At 36.2% G+C, this 24,232-nt stretch overlaps 1 protein-coding gene across 2 annotated transcripts in view; it reads right to left on the bottom strand.

The window, feature by feature from the left end:
- The window catches only part of TAOK3 (TAO kinase 3), a 179,253-nt gene that overhangs the window by 39,314 nt on the left and 115,707 nt on the right, over positions 1 to 24,232 (bottom strand). For both annotated transcript variants that reach the window (XM_055323084.1, XM_055323085.1), the window contains 4 exons: positions 16,550 to 16,643; positions 15,250 to 15,331; positions 9,863 to 10,030; positions 6,761 to 6,967 (listed from right to left, as the gene is read on the bottom strand). In XM_055323084.1, coding sequence (XP_055179059.1) covers positions 6,761 to 6,967; positions 9,863 to 10,030; positions 15,250 to 15,331; positions 16,550 to 16,643 — 551 coding nt within the window. The remainder of the gene's footprint in view (positions 1 to 6,760; positions 6,968 to 9,862; positions 10,031 to 15,249; positions 15,332 to 16,549; positions 16,644 to 24,232) is intronic.

Below are 24,232 nucleotides of genomic sequence, written 5' to 3'. Positions count from 1 at the left end.
CCCCTGAAAGAAAGCTAAAATTAAAGTAGAACATCCTATCCCCTCAAGGACATCTCTCTTTTTTTTTTTCCCCACAAAAATGGTGAAAGACATTCTTTTTTCAAAGAAGAGGGGGGAAAAGAACATTGATGAATAAGAAAAAGGCCAAATAAAGTTTTAGAAGTTAGGATAGAGTGATTTTTAAAAATAATCTCTAAAAGGGGGTCATGATGACTAAAGTTCATTAGGCATACCTAAAATAACAAAGTGATTAATGACCAAACGCTTTAATATATTAAAGTCTTATGATCTATATTAATATAAGGCAGTAGCAGGCAAAGATAACTGATTTTAGACTTAAACAAGATAAAAGTGTACCTTTTAATTGGCAAATTAAAAGAATAGACTTGTTGGTTACAATGCTATTAAAATCTGTTTGCTGCTGCTACATCCACAGTGATTTTAAGTAGTAGGGTGGAGGCTCAGAAGGAGGGTAGGTAATGGCAAAAGACCTAATCTGGATTTGGAGTTTGCTCTGGAGTCATTTGGAAAAAATTGAGAATTGAGGCACATGTAGAATTGTGTCCTATAAAAGTTCACCTTCATTTTAGTTCACAAAACATTTATTGGGTGCTTACAATGTGACAGACACTGTGCTGGGTGGTAGCAGAAGAGAGATGTCTTTGAGGAGGTAACAGTCTAGAGATATTCTTGTTATTCGAAAAAGCAGTGTGGCAACATTAGGAAGCAGAAAAGTACTTAAAGTTTGTCAGAATATACTTTTAGACTTATCAAGTCATTTTTGCTCACAAGGAAGATTAGATTAGGGTCCATTCAGAGCAGAGGTGAGGACTGGAGAAAAAGAAATGACCTGAAATTCTGATGTCAAAGGAAAATTTTCTGTGTCCCACTTTACATTTTTGGGGGCTTGATCTGTGATAGAACTGTCCTGCTAAAATCAGGGCATCTTTATTCTGGACGCAGAGCAGTTAATTGCAAGTCACATTCTTACTGGTTACACATGGCCTTTACTTCTTATATAAAATGGTAATCTGTTTCATATCTATGATTTGACTAATTTAAGATAATGTCTGCTTGACTGTAATAATCAAGATGTGTGTGTGGGGGTAAAAAGATCCCCCACCCTTATTCTTATATTTTGATATTTATTAAGCATGTTCTTACTGTCTGGGTATAATTGTTGGAGAAATGCTATTCAAGTCTTTCAAACCATAAAGATAAGATTATTTAATTCTTTTAATCTATATGTTTAATGAACCAAAATAGCAATGATGTTTTCTATCTGGCCATTAATTCAGTCGTTGTGTTTTTTGTTTGTTCGTTCATTCACTCATTGCATACTTATTTACTGAATGCCTGTGCTATGCCAGGCACTGTTCTAGGTGTTGAGATACAGTGTGGAACAAGGTAGGCATAATCTTTGCCTTAATAAAATTTACATTCTACTAATGAAATAATAAACTAATTAATATATAATATTAGATAGTGACAAGTATTAAAAAGAAAATAAGGGGTCCCTGGGTGGCGCAGCGGTTTGGCGCCTGCCTTTGGCCCAGGGCGCGATCCTGGAGATCCGGGATCGAATCCCACATCGGGCTCCCGGTGCATGGAGCCTGCTTCTACCTCTGCCTGTGTCTCTGCCTCTCTCTCTCTGTGACTATCATAAATAAATAAAAAAAAAAAATTAAAAAAAAAAAAAAAATAAAAAGAAAATAAAATAGGATAATGAGTAGAATATAGGCTGTAATATGATAATTTAGTGATATATAGGCTTTTCTAAGATTTTGGTCACAAACCCATGCAAAACTAGTAAATGTTTTAAAAGATAATATTGATTGCTTTCTTTCAAAAATAATCTTTGTGGTCACAAATTATGGTAGGCTCAGAAATGCTCCACCTAGATCCGCCTCTAAGAAAAGATTGCTGCCAGAATCCTGGCAGTCAGAAAGGCTGTTGGTCCATTCAGGGGATGCCTTGGCTGCAGGGAGCAGCTGTGAGCAAGTTCACACTCTTCCCAGGTTATTCATATTCAATGAATGGTCTGGGTGAGGGTAATAAGGCCCAGCCATTCTGACTCAGTCTGGACAACCCTGAAGTGTCATTAGAGCCCCACAGCTCCCTTAGACTGCTAAGGCTGAGGCTGCTGTTAGGTCTGCATCTCACTTCAACTTTGCCCTCTGCTCAGTCCTGCTTCCTTCTCTCTTCCACAGGGGTTGATCCCAAAGGAAACTCCTAATAAGCAAATTGCTGCTTGAAACCGTCTCAGCTTTGCTTCCCAGAGAATCCAACCCATGACGTAAATGTTAGCTGTTCCTACATTTAATACAGTGTCACTGCTATGCCATCTGTGTGAAAAAGGAAGGACTGATCAGAACAGTGGCTTTTAGAAAAATGCCCTTTTTAAGTGAAATCTTAAGTGAAATCCAATCATATAACCTAAGAGATAAAAGCCAGTCTTGTCCTGGAGGAGGTATGGATGAGGCCTGTTCCTGAGGTACCTCTCTACAAAACAGTTTGAAAGTCACAAAGATCTGCTGCTCTAAAGATTACAGGAATAGAAAGGCAGAATTTGAGCTGGAAGGGATCTCTGAAACCATACAGAACAACTCCTAATTTTACAGATGGAAAAACTGAGGCCCAGAGAGGTTTGTGACTTGTCTAAAGTAAATGAACATAACAGTGTGGCAGACAGAACTATAAACTAGTTTCCTCATTCCTATGATTATATAAAATTTTCTATTGAGAGCTTAAGATCTTATTTCATTTATGTTCCCAAGTGGAAAACTTTTGGGAAGTCAAGTACACCAACAAATATAAAGTTCTTGAATAATTTAAAAAAAATTTCTGTTGTGTTTAAAATGATACATTTTTAAGCCCAGGTATAGGATTTAAATGGGTCTCATGAAGATATATCATATTTAACATTCCAGTTTTCATAGATAACATATTCTACTTTTCCTGCCTGCTTAAATTTTCCCCCTTTTCATTGTGGAAGGAAAATATATATAATTTAATATATAAATTAACCATCTTAATTATTTTTAAGTATACAGTACAGTACTATTAAATACACTGTGCTGTGCAACCATCACCCCCATCTATCCCCATAACTCTTTCATCTTATAAAACTGAAACTTGTGCCCATTTTTTTTAAATTTTTATTTATTTTATGATAGTCACACAGAGAGAGAGAGAAAGAGGCAGATACATAGGCAGAGGGAGAAGCAGGCTCCATGCACCGGGAGCCCGACGTGGGATTCGATCCGGGGTCTCCAGAATCGCGCCCTGGGCCAAAGGCAGGCGCCAAACCGCTGCGCCACCCAGGGATCCCGAAACTTGTGCCCATTAAACAACTCTTCATTTCTTTCTTCTCCCCACCCTCTGGCAGCCACCATTCTACTTTATGATTTTAGCTACTCTAAATTCCTCATTTAAGTGGAATCATACACTACTTGTCTTTTGCTTACTGGCATACTTCACTTAGTATAATGTCCTCATGGTTCATCCATGTCATAGTGTATATCAGAATTTCTTTTCCTTTTTATGTCTGAATAAACATTCCATTGTTTGTAAATACAATATTTTGCTTATCCATTCATCCATCAATGGACATTTCGGCTGGTTCCACATTTTAGCTATTATGAATAATGCTATTATGAACATGGTTGTACAAATATTTCTTTGAGACCCTATTTTTGATTTCTGGGGTATATGTCCAGAAGCAGAATTGCTGGATCATTTGGTAATACTATTTTTAACTTTTTGAGGAGTCACCACACTGTTTTCCACAGCATCTATACCATTTTACATTCCTACCAACAACACACAAGGATTCCAGTTTTTCCACATCCTTTCTAATTCTTGTCATTTTCTATGTTTTTTGAAAGTAGCCATCCTAATGGGCATAAGGTGGTATCTTATTGTAGTTCTGATTTGCATTTCCCTAATGATTAATGATATTGAGCCTCTTTTTATGTGCCTATTGGTTATTTATCTTTAAAAAAATGTCTATTCAATCCTTTGCCCATTTTTTATTTGGGTTGTTTTTTGGTTGTTGAGTTTTAGGAGCTCTTTCTCTAACTGGATATTGATCCCTTCTTAGATATGCAAATATTAGATATGCAAAGTATGATCTGCAAATATTTTGTCCCATTCTGTAGGCTGCTTTTTTGCTCTCTTGAAACTGTCTTTTGGTTAGCCTGCTTATATTTTCAGTTAATTTATTTAGTTTCATTTGCATATGTTTTTCAATTTTTTAATCTCATTTTCTCTATATATTTATTTCATAATAAAACAGAAATACATTATATAATTTAAGTTCTTCTTAAACATTTTGCACGGATCAAATACAATTACCTTTTATTTCAGAATATAAATTAATATCCTTTTTTAAAGACTTGTTTATTTTACTTGAGAGAGGGATAGGAAGAGAGAAAGAGAGACCTAATGTGGGTGGGGAGGGGCAGAGGGAGAGAGAAACTTCATCACTAAGCAGGGAGCCTGATGTGGGGTTCAATCCCATGACCCTGAGATCACAACTTGAGCCAAAACCAAGAATCAACCACTTAACCAACTGTGCCACCCAGGTGCCCCATTAAATTACTATCTATTCTTAAGTAATTACACCATGCAAGAGAAAAAAGTATTGAAAAACCTATATTATCACAAGATAGGTCTGTACTATCACATAGCAAAATTAGAATTAAAATCTCCAATGAGTTCAAGACTAGGCTTTTCCTTCTCGTTGATATGCCAGTAGTATCTTTCTTCTAATTCTGTTCTCATTTGAGGAGTCCTGGAGTAAAAAGATCCAGTGGAATTCCTTTTCTTTTGGTCTCTATTCCCATGTAGGCTCAGAGGTAACAGAAAGGAAAGAGCCACATTCGTCAGGATCCATGATAGCTCCTTCCAAAAAAAGAGCCCAGCAAAAACCTTCTTTTCTACTCTTTATATATAAGATCCCTTGCCCATGTTTAGAGAAGCCTGGCTGCCAATGCTGAGTTCTTAGCAGATTTCTGCATCTCTCTGATATCACTCTTTTACTCAAAATGCTTACATGGCTTTCTGATAACCTGGTCCTTGCTTTCTCTCTAGACTTCATTCACTTTTCATACTGCTCACCAAGCTCTAACCTCTCTGACCTTTCACCTCTTCCTTGAACATACAAAGTTCTTTTTGTCTCAGGGCCTTTGTGCTTGTTGCTTTCTGACTCATCCCCATCTCTCACTCCAACTTAGCTAACTTCAACATATCTTTGTAGTTTTAGCTTAAATGTCACTTCATTGAGTATATTTTCCACTACTCCCTGATAGATTAAATCCTTTTACCCAGAGCAGAAGTTTCATAATTACATGATATAATTACATGATCACATTATTTGTACAATTATTTTCCTAATTTCCCCCACAGATAATAAGTTTCATGAAAGCAGTATGTCTGTTTTGTTTCCTACGCATTCACAGGGCCTAACCATAGTTTCTGGTATGTAGTAGAAGTCCTCACCAATTTTTGTTGAATAAATGAATAAGTTAATTCATTCAGAAGATAAATGTGTATACTTCCACTACTTATGACCAGGGACCAATATATTTTCTCCTGCCCTTCATCCTTATCTGTTCAATTTCCTTTTTGCCCCAAGGAAAATGCACCAGTTGAAGTCTAAGTGAAAAAAAATTCTTAAACATGCTCTGTCACTGAAATTAGAATGCAATCATTGGCATTTATCAAAATAAGTACATATTTACCTTATAAGGAAAAGGAAAAAGGGATTTTTTCATATAATTCTACACTGTAGACTGCGTACCTAAAGTCACTCAAAATATTTTTGGGACTTATTCCAAAGAATTATTGGTAATCCTGTAAAATACTCATAGAAAAATACTCTGAAGAATCCTTAAAACTTTTTTTCATTTTTTTCATGAAGTACTTCAACTTATGAACCATGGTAGGCCTGTATGAAAGGAAGATCTTTTTTTTTTTTTTTAAGATTTGTTTATTAGAGAGAGGGAGGGAGAGAGAGAGTGAGAGAACAGGGGAGGGGCAAAGGGAGAGGAAGAGAGAATCTTAAGCAGATGCTGCATTGAGCACAGAGCTGGATGCAGGGTTTGATCCCATGACCCTGGAATTACAACCTGAGCCAAAACCAAGAGTCATACTCTTAACTGACAGAGCCACCCTGGTGGATCTTTAATTGGAAACGTAAATTAAAAATAAAAAACAGAATCATTTATTCAAAAGTCAGAATATTTAACAAGACAGAGCTAGTTTTAGAATTAGAAATAAATCTAAGAGCAATAGAAAAGAGTAGAAACTGTTTATAAAACAAATGGTATCTTGGGAATATACATTAAGAAACATACTTCTGAAAAAAAAAAGAAACATACTTCTGAGGGCATACTTCTAAAAGGGCACAACCAACAGCCTATACTAGGGAAGCTGTTAAGATTTATGGTATTAAAGTTACTGGTTTAGAGAGAATTTTCTTAATTTCTTTGACTTGGAGATTTATGGATTTATTTTTATTTACTGATGATGGAAGACATCAGAGTAGCAGGAGAGGAAGATGAAGAAATAGGCCCAGCTATAGCTTTACACAGTATTTTATTATCTTTATACTGTAAGAGAACTATCAAGTGCTAAGTTTAGTCCCATATTTCAGTTGTAGAAAGGCACCACTGAAATGTCTGGATACCAAGTGGCCTGAGGTGATTTCATCACAATTGACAAAACCTAGAGCTACAAAGGGGACCATGGAACCTACCTTCTTGGGCACAACAGAGGAACTGGAATTTAGAGTGCTTTCATCATCGTGCATCAGGACAGGTTCAGAGCTATTCTCATCCATGACCTCCTGCATGCTGTTCACACTGCTGCTCTGGCTGCCTGTGCTCACAGACATGCTTGGGATGGAATGGTTGCTGCCCAGGCTGTCCATTTCCCTGATCAGGCTGGTTCCATGTTCAGTGTCCTATAAAAATGGGACATGGGGGTTAAAAAAAAATGACTGGAGATAAAGTGCCAATCCATTGACTGAGCTATTAAGCACACTCAATTCTGCAGTGCCAAGTTGCTTTTCTGCCAAATCTGCAAAGATAAACTTTTTATATAGTGACTCCAATACTCCCTCATCATTTTCAGACATCTCAAATTCACTTCTCTGCCTTCCTCTGGGGCCATTCTGGATATGGGTCATAAGGCTCCAAATGCTGCTATCCCAGGGCTTTCCTCTGTCATATGCAACTATCATATTATTGTTTTGCTATTCAGTAAGCAGAAATCAGGCCAGGTGTGTAAGAGACTTTCAGGAACATCAAGGTACTAAAGAAAGACTATAGGCAACTGAACAGGTAACTTCTGGTATATTTACCAATAGGGCAGTTGTCTTTGAAACTAAAATAGAGTGAAAAGAGTATTCAGAGATTTGACAAGCAATGTGTTCCTTCACAAATCATTATTGAGTAACTTCATGTCTAAGCAGGGATATTAATTCTACTGTCCTGGACAGGTAATTAAATTCTGCCTCCTTCAAGCAATTCTATCATGCTTACCTCTGTAATCTTATTAAATGTATCTGTTAAATAATACTGGTATTCATCACTGCTAGTCCAAAGACTACTATTTGAGAAGTGGTAAAATAATCAGAATATGTAATTTACCCATCACAGTGGGATATCTTTTGATATGATTAAATAATATAATTAAAGCAACTTAGTTCCCCAAAAATCCTATTTTCAGAGAACTATACTGTATGTATATAACTTTACGAATTGTTACTTAGTCATGGCACTATAAGGAATCACTGACATAGGTAATTTGGGTAATTTAAAATGGTAGATAGGGATGTCTGGGGGGCTCAGTGATTGAGTGCCTGCTTTTGGCCTAGGCATGATCCTGGAGTTCCAGGATCGAGTCCTGCATCAGGTTCCCTGCATGGAGCCCGCTTCTCCCTCTGCCTGTGTCTCTGCCTCTCTCTCTCTCTCTGTGTGTGTCTCTCATGAATAAATAAATCTTTTTAAAAAATTAAAAATTGGGATCCCTGGGTGGCGCAGCTGTTTAGCGCCTGCCTTTGGCCCAGGGCGCGATCCTGGAGACCCGGGATCAAATCCCACGTCGGGCTCCTGGTACATGGAGCCTGCTTCTCCCTCTGCCTATGTCTCTGCCTCTCTCTCTCTCTCTCTGTGTGTGTGACTATCATAAAAAAAAATAAATGGTAGATAATACATTAATATTTTTAACAGATTTGTTTTCCCAATTATAGGGGATCATTTGTATATTTGCAATCAAGAGATTTTAAAGTCCAATTCAGTTTTCTGAATTTCATTTTTATAATTATTGATAATTTTTCTTTTATGTTAAAAAGGTAAAATAAAATTCATTGTCCATTCTTTTCCTCTTTTTTTATCTAGTTTCAGAGGAAGTGGAGTCTTTTCTCTCGTTCAAGGTTCTAGTACTCTTACTCCTAGCTCATGTACTTCCAGAGATCCTACTTCTTTGGCTACATCTGTCTTGTCTATAAATTCAAAGCTTTTGTCTTGGCTTCTGCCCCTCTGCCTATGAATATGAAGAGACCTCCCCCATACTTACATACCTCTCTACATACTGCCCTTTGTCCCTTTTCCTTCTTAGCTAAATTTATGAATCTTAAAATAACTAGCTTTCACTGTCTCTATTTTTTCACTTCTCATTTATTCTATAAACCCACAGTTATCTATTATTTATTGTAACTACTGTAAAACTGCTTTTATGAAGGTCATCAAGAATGCCCTGCTTGTAAAACCCAGTTTTAACTCTACAAATAAAACTTGTTTTTTTTTTTTCTTTTTTTGGTCTTTGTCTAACTTGACTTGTCTATGGCATCTGATGATACTGGCTGTTCCGTCCTTGAAGTCGTGGACTCTCAAACATCTCTGATGTTTGTTTCCTAGGGTCCCTCATATGGCACTGCCCTCTTCCCATACTACATTCAACTCCTGATTTATAATCATTTTAATGCTCTTGACCCCCAGCCAACCACTCTACCCAGACCTCTTTCTTATGTTCTGGGTTTGAATTTCCTAACCAACTGCCAGACATCACCATTCAGGTGTCTTGACTGTCATTACCCTTGTCTCAACCAATCCTTCTTAAGTTATTTGAATGAGAAACCAGGAAGTCACCTCTCCTTTGAAAACTCCATCTGCATACTATGTCAGCAGCATAGGATGCCAGGACTTTAAACTCAACAGGCATCAAAATGAAATCATCCTAAACCTACTCTTTCTCCTTGGTTCTTTTTCTCTGTTCTTGGTATTGTACAGTCACCTGGGCTAAAATGCTCAGAATCACTTTAAATTCCTCCTCATCTGTCACTACCACTTTTAATGAGAAGCACTGTATTATCACATCTACCTCTACAGTGTTTCTCAAAAGTGTTCCTTTCCCCCCCATCCCCATTGACATTGCCCTTATTACCTCTTGCATGGACTATTATACAGAATGTGACACATTCAAGTCTGTTGTAATACATTCTGTTGCCAGAATAATCCTCCTAAAGCACAATACTTTCCTGAGTCTAAAATGCCTTATGCCTGTCTCTTAGAAACCACTCACATCATGTCCTCTACACAAACTTACTAATGCCCCCCAGCAGGCTAATTTTATCCACACTATGGACCGCTGCATGGTGACATATCTCGATAGTATTTTTTATATTTTGTCTTATATAAGAGTAATTTTATGAATGTCTCTTTTGCAACTCTACATGTTGAAGCACAGAGCACCAATTACATTTTTATCACCAAAAGTGGTTTTCATAGTGCCCTATCCAGAACCTTCCCACGTAGTAGGCATTCTATCGGTGCCTACTCAAATAAACTGAACCTACTTCTTCATCCTCCTGTGATTCATTTAAGGGTCCATTTCGTGTCTCTTGGAAAAGGATTTTTTTCATTTTTCGGTACTGTAGGTTATCTAATTCACGAACAGCATCTTTTGTCCTCTGTATGAGGTCAATTAGGACACGTAGTGGCCGGTCTCGTCGAACAAAATCGTGCTAGTTGAGGGAAGAGAAAAAACAGAAATTGAAAATGAGAAAACAGATTTTTGGGGGCAAGATTTACATTATAAAAGTAAATAGATATAAAGTAAGTCTATTGATTTTACAGAAATAGTAAGATATGATTCATTTCATATAGCCTTTCATTTTGTATAAATCTTATAAAGAGATAACTATGCTCTTCTCTTCTTCCTTAAACCCCATTTTGTGGACTTTGTCCAGAGTTTACTTGTGAATTCTTGAGGTTTACTTTAACACATAAGTAATAATGACTAGCACCTTAGAGGCTTGTTACTTTCAAATCTGAAAGATTTGAATATATATAAGTAGAAGTAATGTAGAGTTATAGGTATTATTGTTATAATCTGCTTCAATCCTCCTACCTACCCTACACTACCCTGTTGAAACAGACTTCTGAATATTTTGTTTTCTTGGGGTCATATCTAGTGTACACTTGAAAATATGGCAACTAATCAATTTATATAGAGATCATAATTTGGATAACTCCATTTTGCCTCTACAGAGCTGTACAACCAGAAATAAGGGACAAGGGACTTTGAGGAGTGAAAGTAACTGCCCCAAAGTTCATAAACTTTTATGGTACAAACGGCTCTTACTTTCAACATTATCAGTGATCTTTACACATATTCTGGTTTCCTGGTTTCTCAGCCTCTATCAGTTTAGAAGGAAGGAATAAAAGTGGGAGAATAGAGGACTGAGAGCTATTAGAACTAAGGTTATTTGTTGTAAAAAGAACTGTCCTTTGAAAGTTCTTAGGCAGCCTGACAGTAAAGAAAAAGAAAGAAAAATCCATGACTAAGACATCTATCAACCAATCACATAAAAATGAACAAAGGTTTGTGGACTATTTTGCAAAGAGGAAGATGCTCCTCATGTAGTCCTTTTATACTCCAAGAGTTGATGAAATACTACTGCTTCTGAGCCATCAAGAAGTGAAATTATGTTCATTATGCTTTCTTTAAGAAGGCAGAGAAGTACATCGTGTATTTTGACAAGATTACGCAGAAAATGATCAAAAGTGGGAGGAAGAAGTCTTGTTTTTTTAAAGGAAAAGTTTGTTATGTGGAAAATTCACTTCTGTGAAATTATAATTTTAAGACATTGGGAAAATGGGATATAATGTGGTAAGCCTTAGATGATAGAATAGATTTCATCTCTTCATAAGTTAAATAGCCATAAAAGAGGAGTAGGGCCACTGTGAGAAAAATATGTACATGTCTTGTGGTTCTTCACCCTGACTTTGCTATCAGGGGAATTGTGGCTTTTGCTCCTGCTTTTATAAAATATCTCTTCCTCTGCAAAGAATCCTTTCTGAAAATGAAACACTATTCCCGGAAGTGAGTGCAGCCTGCATATTTCCAGATGAGCATGAAAAGGAGAAAGTAAATTATTTTGCTCCTCTAGTGCTTGTGATTATATAAGAGCAAACTGGTTTACAGTGAATTTCAAGCTATAACAGGATCAGTGAAATTTAGAGCAGGAATAGCTCTTAGAAATTCTTTTGTTTTCAAGGTGTGGAAATTCAGCCATGGAGGGGTTAAATGATTTACACAACTAAGAGTTAGGCATGCAACTTACATTTCCTCATTTGGTGTTTGTTTTCTGGTGGTCTACCACTGCTGTTATCTTTCTAAGACATAGATTTGATTGTGTCACTCATTGTGACAGACACTGGTGTCCCATTTATCCCCCATTCCAACTCTTTTCCTTGCCTTCATTTATTGTAAGCACTAGAAAGTAAAAAGAGTTGAACTCCAGCCTTTTTTTGTAGTTAGAGATAACAATATGACTAAAATCTGGTGAATGAGATACTGTAAATTAAGCTGTACTGTAGAGGCAGAAAAGTCCCTGAGGAAAGTTTTGTTTTCTAGAATAAAAAGGCAAAGCATCTGAAGATAAGAGGTTTTCCACTCTGCCTTTCCTCCTTTTTCCCTCTTGGGATAAAGACGTGAATCCTGGAGATGCAGGAGCCATTTTGTGACTAAGAAGATAAAAGCCACATACCAAAAATAATAAAGTAGGAAAATGGAAGGAGCTTGGATCCATGATGACACTGTTGAGCTGTTTATAGTTCTGGACTGTTTATGACATCTCCTTTCTCAATGCCCTCGACTTCTTATTTCACAAGATAATTAAACCCTTCCCTGTTTAAGCCTTTTAAAACTGATACACTCAACATCTTAAACACATGCTTCCATGATGAAGTCTGGCCTTTTACAGCCAGGTTCATGGTTCTATTTCTAGGTTCAAACCTAGTCACTCCTAGTCCTTTTTCCCATCTAATACATATAGTACATTCTAGATAGTTTTGGACTCATGCCATGTGTCTCACACCTACATGCCTTTGCTTATGTTCTTTATGCCTGCAGAAAGATTCAGTCCCATCTCCTCTCTCTTCTCCAAAGCTCATTATTCTCGAAACCCCTACAACTAAAATGTCCCCAGATCCTTATAAAATAATGGTTTTACTGTTCTTGAAAGTATATTTCTTTGAAATGTTTAAATAATACAGAAAAATGCATAAAAGAAAGTAAATTATTCCAAATTTCACCATCCAGAAATAAATATTGTTAAATTAAAGAATATCATTTCAGATGTTCTCTTTCAGGATAATAGATATCTAGAAACAATTTTACGTGGAAAGATTATACATGCTAATTTTAAGAAAATCTGTTAAATCAGGGTATACTTAAATACAGCGGAATTAGAAGACAATGAAGTTAAGCTTAACTTTAATTATAATTTCTTCACCAAGAGTTACGAGTTCTTAAAAGACCCTCTAAAGTGAACAACAAAAAATGACAGAGATTAGAGTTACTTTTTTTTTAAACTATGCCATTTCAACTTAAGAATTATTATTGACCATCTACTCTGAAAAATAGGAAAATTAGTACACTTATCTTTCTTTCCTACCCATAACTTGTTCTACATTAGTATTTTTACATTGTCAATGTTTACAGCATTTACATTCTGCTCTTTAACCATATACATTATTTTACTTTGGCTCTATATTTAAATGGATTCAACGTGAAGGTGACATTTTAAAATGTCAGGAAGGAAATGTGAAGAAAAGATGAATTAACTAAAAATATTTGGGAACAAGATAGCCAACTGGGAAGAAACAAGTTAGCTTCCTTTATAACAATTTTTTGCATGATCTCTCAAAGGAAGCCCAGCAGAAAGAACACTGAAAGAGAGTTACTGATGACTGGTTCCATGCTATCTCTCTTCAGGGCTCTGCTTTAAAGTCATCTCCCAAGAAAGGCCTTCCCTAACTCCTCACTTAAAACATCAGGTCCTGGGGCACCCGGCTGGCTTAGTCAGGAGAATGTGCAACTTTTGATCTCAGGATCGTGAATTTGAGCCCCATGTTGGGGGCAGAGTTTACTTTAAAAAAGGATGCCAGATCCTGTCACTCTTCATCCCTGTCCCTGCTTTATTTTTCTGCAAAGAATTTACTATGAACTGATATATATTTACTTGTCTGTTTAGTGCTTGGAACAGTGTTTGGCACACTGTAGACAGTAAATATTTGTTGAGTAAATGGTAGTCTCAGGTGATTTTGTCCATCAAATCAAATTAAGACTAAATCAAGTCAAATAAAAATCAACATTTATTTCCAATAAAGTTTTCTTCAGTTACATCTTTAAATATCTTCTGCTAGATGTGCTTTGTTTTCTTCTTCGGGAATAATAGGCGGGGTATATGAGAACTCCTGTCTTCCCTATGTGTCATCTTCATTATGATCATCTTTACAATTTTTCCTCTTGCAATTAACTTTATTTCCCTACAACTTCCTGTCACTGGAAATACTCTACATGGGTTGGTTTACTACATTAGTTTGTTGCCTATGATTCTGTGTTTAAATTTTTCTCTTCCATTTCTTTTCTTACCTCTGCCCACTTGCTTTTCATGCCTCTTTGGTGTCTGTGCCCAAAAATTCATTTCTGAATCCTTGTAGTATCTTTTTCTTTGAAATGCTTTTCCCGTTTGATTTTAATACCATCCCCAAATTATCTTTCTTTCCCTTTATGGTAGTACTTTCTAATTAAAAAAAAAATCTTCACCTACTTCAAAGTAATAAAGATATTATTTTATCTTGGGTTACCTGGTGCTTTTGTTCTGGTTGTCATTTTCCCTGCAGATATGTAGAGCTGTTGCTAAGGCATACAGAGAAGAGTTCATGTTTAGAACATACGATAGCCCTATGCCAAAAGGATATTAAACAGAGTCCTTTGCCCTGTTGCTTCTGCCACCATATTCCTGTGGGCTGCTCTCTACAAGAAAAAATAACTTAATTTTCCAAGGAAAAACTAGTTGGCTTCAGACCTAGCTCTCTCTTCCAGAAAATAGAATAATATTTACAGAGTTCTCAGGAAAAGAAAATGTAAACCAAAAATGTGCAGCCTAGACAAGGTGTTCTTCAATTATAAAGGTAGCTGACAGTTTTAAGCTTTCAAATTTAGGCAATATAATCTTTCTGAGTTTTTCTTAAAACCAACCAACCAACCAACCAACAAAAAAGAGTTGAAAAAATATATATATAGAAAGAGGTTAAATAAATCTGGATTAGTTTGTGCCAAATAAGTGACATTTACATTGTAGAAGTCTCCACATACCTCATTGATATTGATGGAGCCTACGTATAAAGTTTATAATAAAATGTTACATGAAGGGATGCCCCAAAATAAGATGTTTAAATAAATGAAGTTAACATGATACTCTTGTCACCAACATGTATGATGTAATGCCATGTAGACGCATGTTTTGTATATTTATGGTACATCTTCACTGCTTGATGATTTGGCAACAACCTAACTGAAAATCCGTGAGTGGGCATGTGAACCATTGGTAGACTGTCCTGAAAGCACTGTATTGAAGTTCATGCAGATATTAGTCAATGGAACATCCTGACCAGAGCAAAGAGAAATACTTGTTGTCATAAGGCAGAAAAGAGGGAAGAGAAAAAAGAAAAGATAGAAAAGATGAGGAAAAAACTGTCCAAGTGGAATATATAGCACCATCCATTGTGATAATCTTGCTATTTTTATGCCTAGCTATTATCTCTGGATAAATGACAAGGCAGCACGTTCTAATCCAGTTTGTTATGATAAGCTGCCACAGAAATGATTTACTATACTCTACTACAACATGACTTTAAATCCCCCTCCTCAAATATAAATTTGAAAAATTACCCGTAATAGCTCCGCTGACGTTGGCCTTTCTTGAGGTATTTTCTGCAAGCAGTAATCTACAAATCTCCGAAAGGAGTCTGTCCTGTATGTGCAAATACATCGAAAGAAAATAAAATCAGGTCTCTGGAATACACTGAGTACTTAAAATAATTCTCATTCATGGGAAAGTTTTACATCTCTTTACAAGAGATTTTTAATAAAATATATGGAATATTAGGAGAAGTGGACAATTTTCAAGTTTATGGTATCTAAAAATTAATATTTGTTTTTTTAAAATACCTTATTTATTTCTTCATGAGAGACACAGAGAGAGAGTGGCAGAGACATAGGTAGAGGGAGAAGCAGGCTCCATGCAAGGAGCCTGATGTGGGACTTGATCCCAGGACTCTGGGATCATGCCCTGAGCGGAAGGTAGACGCTCAACTGCTGAGCCACCCAGGTGTTGCTAAAAATTAATATTTGGATAATGAATGTGGAGAGTTTCAAATTAGTCAACACCTAAACATATCTTAACATACAAGCACGGATAAATCATAATTTATGTCAGAAAATGAAAAATACTATATTTATATATGTAATAGTTTTATATATTTTTTTCTTTCCAAAGATAACAACTCTTATAAGTCTCAAGCCTATATTCTTCACTGCCAGTTGGTAACTTCTCCATCACCTACCACCATAACCAGGTAGTAAAATCTGAAGCATAAGGGAAGAGAACTTAGGAATATGGTTTCTGGATGAAAAAATGTCTTTCTCTTAAGAATTCCATTTTGTCCACTCTTCTTTAAAATTGCCCTTCTTCTATTACTCATGTGGCCTAAACAGTTATCAAAACGTCATAATTCTCTGTAAGGAATGATATGTCATTCCTTAGATAGTGTATGTTCTGTGTCAACATATTTAAATATACATATAATAAAAGAAATGACAACTGGAAAAATAATGACACCAGAGAAGGTACTTTATCTCTGCCAAGAAGTGATAAAAACTGAGATGGTCAATACAAGACTGTCAGGATATAAGAGAAGAGACTTATTAGGAAGATAGCAGGGTGTGTTCCCTGTAGAATTTCAGTTCCTACACACACATTAAGAACACAGTACAAATGACAGTGAGGGCAGAAATAAAAATGTGTGTGTGTGCATAGCCAGTTCACATCTATAAAGCACCACTGTCACTATAACATACAATGAAAGAATGTATGGTTTCTAGGTCAGATATTTAAAATGTGATTTAATGAAAGTGCCTAAAACCATATGGTGATTCCCTTAAGAGATTTAAAATGAGAGCAAAGTCTTACCATTCATTAGACTGTAGCGTTGGGGAGTCATTCTGGGCAATGTGGTATAAGGCACTCATTGCATTCATGTTGAAAAGCGGTGGCTTCCGTTCCGCTGAAGGAAAAGAAAACACGATTAAGTGTTCTGGAAAGAAATCAGGCAGATAGAGAAATAAGGATCTGTGATCAAAGCTTTGCTGCTAAATCAATGGCTCGTTACTGTCATCATGACACATAATCCACTTATTTTAATCTCTAAGGTCAGCCCAGGATAGCCATTCAGAAGAAGCTGCCGGTCATCTTAATGTACATTGGCAAAGCTCCTAACAGAACCATTTCAAAAGATTCAAAAAAATTATTTTTTTCCACATATCTTCAAATGGCTGGTCTTTGCTTGTGTTCCCACAATAAGTGTATGTGTTTTAATTTAAACCTATGTATTGTATTCATTGAAAAAATCCATAAGGTACAGAATAGAATAAGAAAAATTATTATAGAATGGAACATCTTCAACATTACTAATATAGCAAGGAAGATTAAGTACTCAATTCAATAAACACTGTCTGAAGGCTCATTCAGGCCAAATAAATGGTACAGGTGATAGCGGAGGGGAAATGGGTGGAAGTGGAGGATAAATCATAATCAAGACTTGATCCAGCCCCTTTTTAAGGGAAACTCAGGGATGCCTGGGTGGCTTAGTGGTTGAGCGTCTACTTTACACTCAAGGCATGATCCTAGGATTGAGTCCTGCATCTGGCTCCCAGGGGGGAGCCTGCTTCTCCCTCTGCCTATGTCTCTGTGTGTCTCTCACAAATAAATAAAATCTTTAAGGAGAAACTCAGTGAAATTAGGTACTTTTTAATAGATTTATTCCATCTCAGCCCATCATTGTCTCTTTTTTTGGAAATTCTATAGCTCTATTTTAGTATACTGTTTATTTGGCATGTGCTCTCCTACTGCACTTACATAAACATACAAATCTTTTCTCTCAAAAGAAATCATTAGCTCTATGAGTAAGCTCTTAAAACCTTAATACTCTTATGCTTTTATTCCTCAAGCAATATATAATATTATTCATATATTAAGTGCTCAATTTGTTGACCAAAGGAAAGAAACAGGTTTTAGTTCTGAATACAGTTAATTTTATATTATTTACTAGTTAGTATGCCTTAGAAGATTAATCACTATCTCATTCTACCATGCTTATCTTAATGGATTCTTTACACACTTCCATCTTGTAATTCATAATTTAATTCTCAGATTTTATCAAAACATTTTGGTTTTTAAGCACTTTTAAAATGGTAAAATGGGCTTATTCTATGCAATTCTAAGAAATAAGAACTAAGAGCAGAAGTAACACAAAACACATTTTCATTCACAGAAGGATGAACTTGTGAAAAGCCAGGGTGAGAAAACAAAAGAAAACAACCGCCCCCCCCCAAAAAAAAAACTTGGAATGAATAATTTTAAAAGTAGTGAACTTTAAGTCACTGGCAGTATCCCAGCAGAAGACAACAATGGTTATTTATCCATGATACTTTGGAGGGGCCTCTTATAGTCCTGACTAAACGTTCCCTGATACTTTTAAAACACATAGTCTACCATTCTACAAATATTTTTTATTAGCCTCTCAACAGGATACTATAAACTCATGTAATAGTTACCACTATTATACCACTATTATAGGGGCATGGACTGTCCACAAGTAGAAATTTGAAAGTTGTAGTGTAGACAAATGGATTTATATCTATTTCAAATGTAGAAGAGTTCAAGTTTAGGTTCAAGTTTATTTTTCATGAGGTACACTCTGGAGAGTTTCTAGAGCTTGGCCTTCTGACATGTGGAACTAGGAACTCATGTCACCATCAACGATTTCCCATTCTTAGGACCAAGTCCAGATCCTTACATTTAGCCTATTTGCCTTTATTAACATGACCCTGGTGACCTCTAGCATTTCATTCTGAGAAGCAATGCTTCCCCTGTCATCTCAAATCATCTTTTGCTTCACCGAGAGAACCAACTTCAGAGCCTTTCACATACACTGCTACTTCTGTCTGGACTTGTCTCTCACTCTGATTCCCTAAACTTTATCTGGTTAATTCTTGCAAACCTTCCAGGTTTCACCTTAAATATAATTGCATTTTTGCATTCATTTCATAAATATTTATTCAAGGCTTATTATACACTTACTAGGTCCTATTAGATTTTTGTCACTGCAGGGGACCCCGGGGTGGCCCAGCAGTTCAGCGCCCGCCTTCAGCCCAATAAATAAATAAAGGTAAGGCAAATTAAAGGAAAGAAGAAACTTTGTCAACAAAGAATCTTGTGCAGCAAGAAGTCACAAAAATGACTAAGGAGGGACTAAGTCTTGGGGCTTACATCAGATGCTATGTGACGGCTTCATTCCTTGCCAGAAGGACAGGAACCCTCACTGGCAAAAGGTAAAAAATTCAAACTGCTCAGAAGAACACTGAATTGCCTGAGAGAAACAGCCAGGAAGGAGGACTAAAGGAAGAAGAAAAACAAATTTGGGATGAGGATGAAGGAAAAAAAAGCAACAACAAAACTCAATTCAGTAGTGACAGGAAAGGCAATAGCTCAGATTTGAAACAGGAATGGTGAGGTTGTAAATAGCCAACACTCTGCTGTGAACGAGACAAGATTACAACCAGCCACATGATGATAGAAGAGCTATAGCAGAGAAGTACATGACTAAAGGTATTCTAAACAGCTCTATGGTCTCGGCAGAGTTTGCTAAATATTAGTTTCAGATGGCCTCAGCTACGTTCAAGTCCTTTGCTAGATGTGCTACATAATCCTCTGAGTCATGGGGACAGGACTCATTGCTAAGCCAGAACACCATAGAGCAAGGGTTGGGAAACTATGGTCTGTAGGCCAAATTTACCTAGAAACCCGTTTTTGTTAAGTTTTGTTGAATTACAGCCACATTTATTTATTAACATATTTTCTATGGCTGTTTTCATGGTTGAACAGCAGAGTTGAGTAGTTATGACAGAGAATGTATGGCCTAGCCTGAAAGCCCAAAACACTTATCTGGTCCTTTACAGGAAGTTTGTCAACCCTTACTTTGGAATATAATAGTCGGCATACAATCTTCCACAGAAGCAGCAAAATAGGAACTAGGAGCTACCTTGTGATATATAATTCATAATTTCTCAAAAGAAAGGAAAAGGGTGGGAGCATAAAAAAGCTGAGTTAAGTAAAAGAAAATAAAGAAAGATTTCTCTTTAAAGATAATGACCAAGTTTTTGTGGCAACAGATTTCTTATGAACAAATGTGGCTGAAAACCATAATAATTAGCAATAACAATAATTAGAACCATGTACTGAATTCCTACCGTAGGTTAGGCACTCACCACATGTTACATGTCATTCACGATTCTCAGACTAGCTTGACAGGATAAGTGTAATTATTATAAGCATTATTGCCCAGCTGAAGAAACGGAGGTTCAGCTAGCCTAAATAATGGAACTAAGTCACATGGTAAGTAGCTAAACTGGGATCTCAACCCATCATGTAAGAATTCAAGAAATGTGTTCTTTTCACAAGGTCTCAGTGCATCTTCAACAACCCTGTGCATTTTATGAGAGATTGTACAGGTATTTAAAATAAAAGGGGGGAGGATGCCTGGCCGGCTCAATTGGTAGAGGGTGTGACACTTCATCTCAGGGTGGTTTGAGCCCCACACTGTGTGTGGAGATCACTAAAAAACTAAATAAACTTAAAAAAAAAAAAAAAAAGCATCAGCATTAGCAGCATCAGCAGCTTTAAGAAGAGTAAATATGCCTGCCTCTCCCCAACAGCCATCACAACATTCATTTATTAACAATAAACAATGAGTGGCTAATGTGGAAGATGAAAATACCAGGCAAAAAACCTACATGACAATGTGTGTGTGTGTGATTTCTTTTTTTTTTTTCCTGGAGAATTCATTTCTGAGCACAGTAAATTCAATGCTAATGGACCATTTGTAGCTTCTTTAGTGACCTTTGCAGGTGAACTAAGTGTCTGTAGGTTAAACAAATGAACATCATATTAACTTCTCTTGAAATAATTTTGAAAAATAAAATATTTGCTGACTGGACAGTTTTAGTGTTCAAAGATTTGAGGATTCTTGCATTTAACTAGTTCTTTCAGTGGAAAATTAATTTAGCAAAAGATAATTTGTGGAACAGGCTTCACCACTTAGGAACTATAGAGATTCCTGCAGGAAAGAAGCACAGTGCCAGTAACATTATCATCTTCCTCCTTTGTGATATGACTTTAGTAATTTAAATTACAGATTAGGGAGCTTTTAAAAAAATATACAGTATTATAAAAGAAATGTCACAAGGAAAGCAACTGTCAAAGTAATTTCAACATTAAAAGTACAACAACTTAAAGTATTTCAAACATATAGAAAACTTAGAAAAATAATTGTTTAGGGTTTTATATGCCAGTTTATTCTTTTTTCATGTAAAAAAATACCCTTCTTTTATATGTCCATTAACAAGACTAATGCTAGGGAGACAGATATAGATATAGAAAATATATAGATATATAGATATAGAAGAAAAGCTGTCAAAAAGATACTTGTATGGTCTATTGCATTAGCAATATAGTACATTTTGAAAAATTCTTGATAAGTTAAATGTCCTTGGTAGCAGTTTTACTTAATGAATATTAACTGAGCATGTACTACCATCTTTCTCTGATTCTAAGATGCCACTGACTATAAAATATTCCACTATTAAAATGCACTACTATTTTATGTATAACTTGGGGGGAAAATGCTACCAATTATAAAATACTGTTGCCTGTCAAATATCTCCCAGTTTGGAAGAGATGTTAAAAGGTAAATTAAAATTTTGGATAGGGGATCCCTGGGTGGCTCAGCGGTTTAGCGCCTGCCTTCGGCCCAGGGCGTGGTCCTGGAGTCCCGGGATCGAATCCCACATCAGGCTCCCTGCGTGGAGCCTGCTTCTCCCTTTGCCTGTGTCTCTGCCCCCCTCTCTCTCTCTCATGAATAAATAAAATCTTAAAAAATAAGTAAATAAAATTTTGGATATGATATATATCAGGATTGCATTGTTAGTGACTAATATTTATTAAGTATACTATGTAGGGATTGTATTAATAAGCACTTTAAATCCATATTTTCATTTAATCCAGACAATCTTGGTAAGCTAGGGGTTCTTATTATGCAAATTTTATAGAATTCAAATAATTTGATGAAAGTCACGCAACTAAGAAATGTCAGAGGGACGCCTGGTTGGCTCAGTGGTTGAGTGTCTGCCTTTGGTTTCAGGGCGTGATCCCAGGGTCCGGGGATCGCGTCCTGCATTGGGCTCCCTGCAAGGAGCCTTCTTCTCCCTCTGTGTCTCTGCCTCTCTCTCTGTGTCTCTCATGAATAAATAAAATCTTAAAAAAAAAAAAGAGAGACAGACAGAGAGAAATGGCAGAGCTGGTATTAGAACTCAAGTTTGACCACAGAGTTTATGTTTTCAAGTATAATTCAATAGTATCATCTATCAATTTGCAGGAATAGCCATTGTGGAGGATAAGGCAATTCAGGAGGTGGCTACTTTGTTCTTTATTTCAATAATTTTACAAAAGGCAATCAAAGTCTGATACAGACATTATGTTTTCATACATACTTTAATTCATTTTTGTAAAAAATAAAATCAGAAATTAAGCACATAGCAGGGCATCTCTCAAGATAGGAAGTTTTAAAAATATCTCTGGGATAAGTACCTATATTTCACCCAGTGTGAACTGCTATTTGAAACTTCAGTCATTACTACATCTACACAGCTCAAAAAGTGATATGATGGTGATCCTGAATCATCATAAGATACACGTTGTTTGCTCTATTTAAGAAGGTTGGAAAGGGTAGAATTCATATTACATTTAGAAAGACTATGTATGGTAAGAAAAAATTTGTTAAAACAATGGGTGGACACTAATTAGCTGTAAAGTTCAACTTAGGTAGTACATCCTCTTAAATTTTCATAACAGGCAAGTTGCTATGGCTTCAGTGTTACAAGTATAATTTTTGTTCTTTTTAGAATATAAATGGCAAACATAAGGAATAATCCTACATATAAGTGCAATTAGCTGTTATGAGCCTTTGCTATGTGCCAGGCATTATGTTAAATACATGTTATTTTATTGAAGTCTGACAATATCTAGGGCATGTGTATTGTTATTTTGACCTAGGTGAGAGAACTGAGGCTCAAGCAATTTGAGAAAGTTGTCCAAACTCTCACAGCCAGGATGAACATGCTACACAACTCTGAAAGGTGTCATTCACATCCTAGACTGTGAATACTATGTCCTGCCAGCTAAGTGTTGGTAAAGCCAAAATTCAAATCCAGGGTATCTCATTTTAAAATTTATTCTAAAAGACTCCTAACTCTGGGAAACGAACTAGGGGTGGCGGAAGGGGAGGAGGGCGGGGGGTGGGGGTGAATGGGTGACGGGCACTGAGGGGGGCACTTGATGGGATGAGCACTGGGTGTTATTCTGTATGTTGGCAAATTGAACACCAATAAAAAATAAATTAAAAAAAAAAGAAAAAAAAATAAATTGCTAACTCTATGTTAGGCAGAGAACAGTGTTTTTTTTTTTTTTTTAACCTCAGGAATGCACATTTATTTCTCATTTTTAAAAAGTTAAATTCTTTGTGGTACCTGGGTGGCTCAGCTGGTTAAGCATCTAACTCTTGGTTTCGGCTGGAGTCATGATCTTAGTGGTCATGGGATCAAGCCCCATGATGGGCTCCACGCTAGGTGCAGAGTCTACTTGAAATTCTTTGCCTCTCCCTCTTCCATTGCCCCTCCCCCTCTCAAATAAATAAAATATTTGAAAAAAGTTAAATTCTTCAATATTTCATATGTAAAAATTTGCAGATGATACCTACCATTTAATCAGTATTTTGATATTTGTTTCAGAAGTTTTTTCTTCCCAAAGTAATAAAGTAGGTATAACTGTATTCTTCCTCCCTGCAGAGAATGTTCTATTCTGAAATTACATCTTTTACATCTATGTTCTTATGCTTTATTAATACATATGTATGTGCTAATATATATATTAACATACACTCAAACAATACAGAGAAGTGTTTATAAAACTTTCATTATTTATTTATTTATTTATTTATTTATTTATTTATTTATTTATTTATTTAACTTATTTATTTATCCATGAGAGACACGGAGAGAGAGGCAGAGACACAGGCAGAGGGAGAAGCAGGCTCCATTCAGGGAGCCGGATGTGGGACTCAATCCCGGGTCTGCAGGATCAGGCCCTGGGCGGAAGGTGGCGCTAAACCACTGAGCCACCCGGGCTGCCCAAAACTTTTATAATTTAAAAGCACCTATACTTTTACAACTTTCTTTATTAAATACTCAACGTTATGATTTTTTAATTTAAATTTAATGTTAAATTAGTCAACATACAATGAAATATTGATTTCCGGAGTAGAATTCAGTGATTTATCACTTACATACAACACCTAGTGCTCATCACAAAAAGTGCCCTCCTCAAACCCCTTCATCCATGTAGTCCATGCCCTCATCCACCCAACTCCATCAAACCTCAGTTTGTTCTGTATCATTAAGAATCTCTTATGGTTTATTTCCCTCTCTTCCTCTTTCCACCCTCCCCTTCCCATATGCTCGTCTGTTTTCTTTCTTAAATACC

This window comes from Nyctereutes procyonoides, unplaced genomic scaffold (assembly GCF_905146905.1).
Source record: "Nyctereutes procyonoides isolate TBG_1078 unplaced genomic scaffold, NYPRO_anot_genome, whole genome shotgun sequence".
In the NCBI taxonomy this organism is placed as follows: Eukaryota; Metazoa; Chordata; class Mammalia; order Carnivora; family Canidae; genus Nyctereutes; species Nyctereutes procyonoides.
The sequence above is the reverse complement of the archived record's forward strand: the minus strand, read 5'-3'. Positions and strand labels throughout refer to the sequence as shown.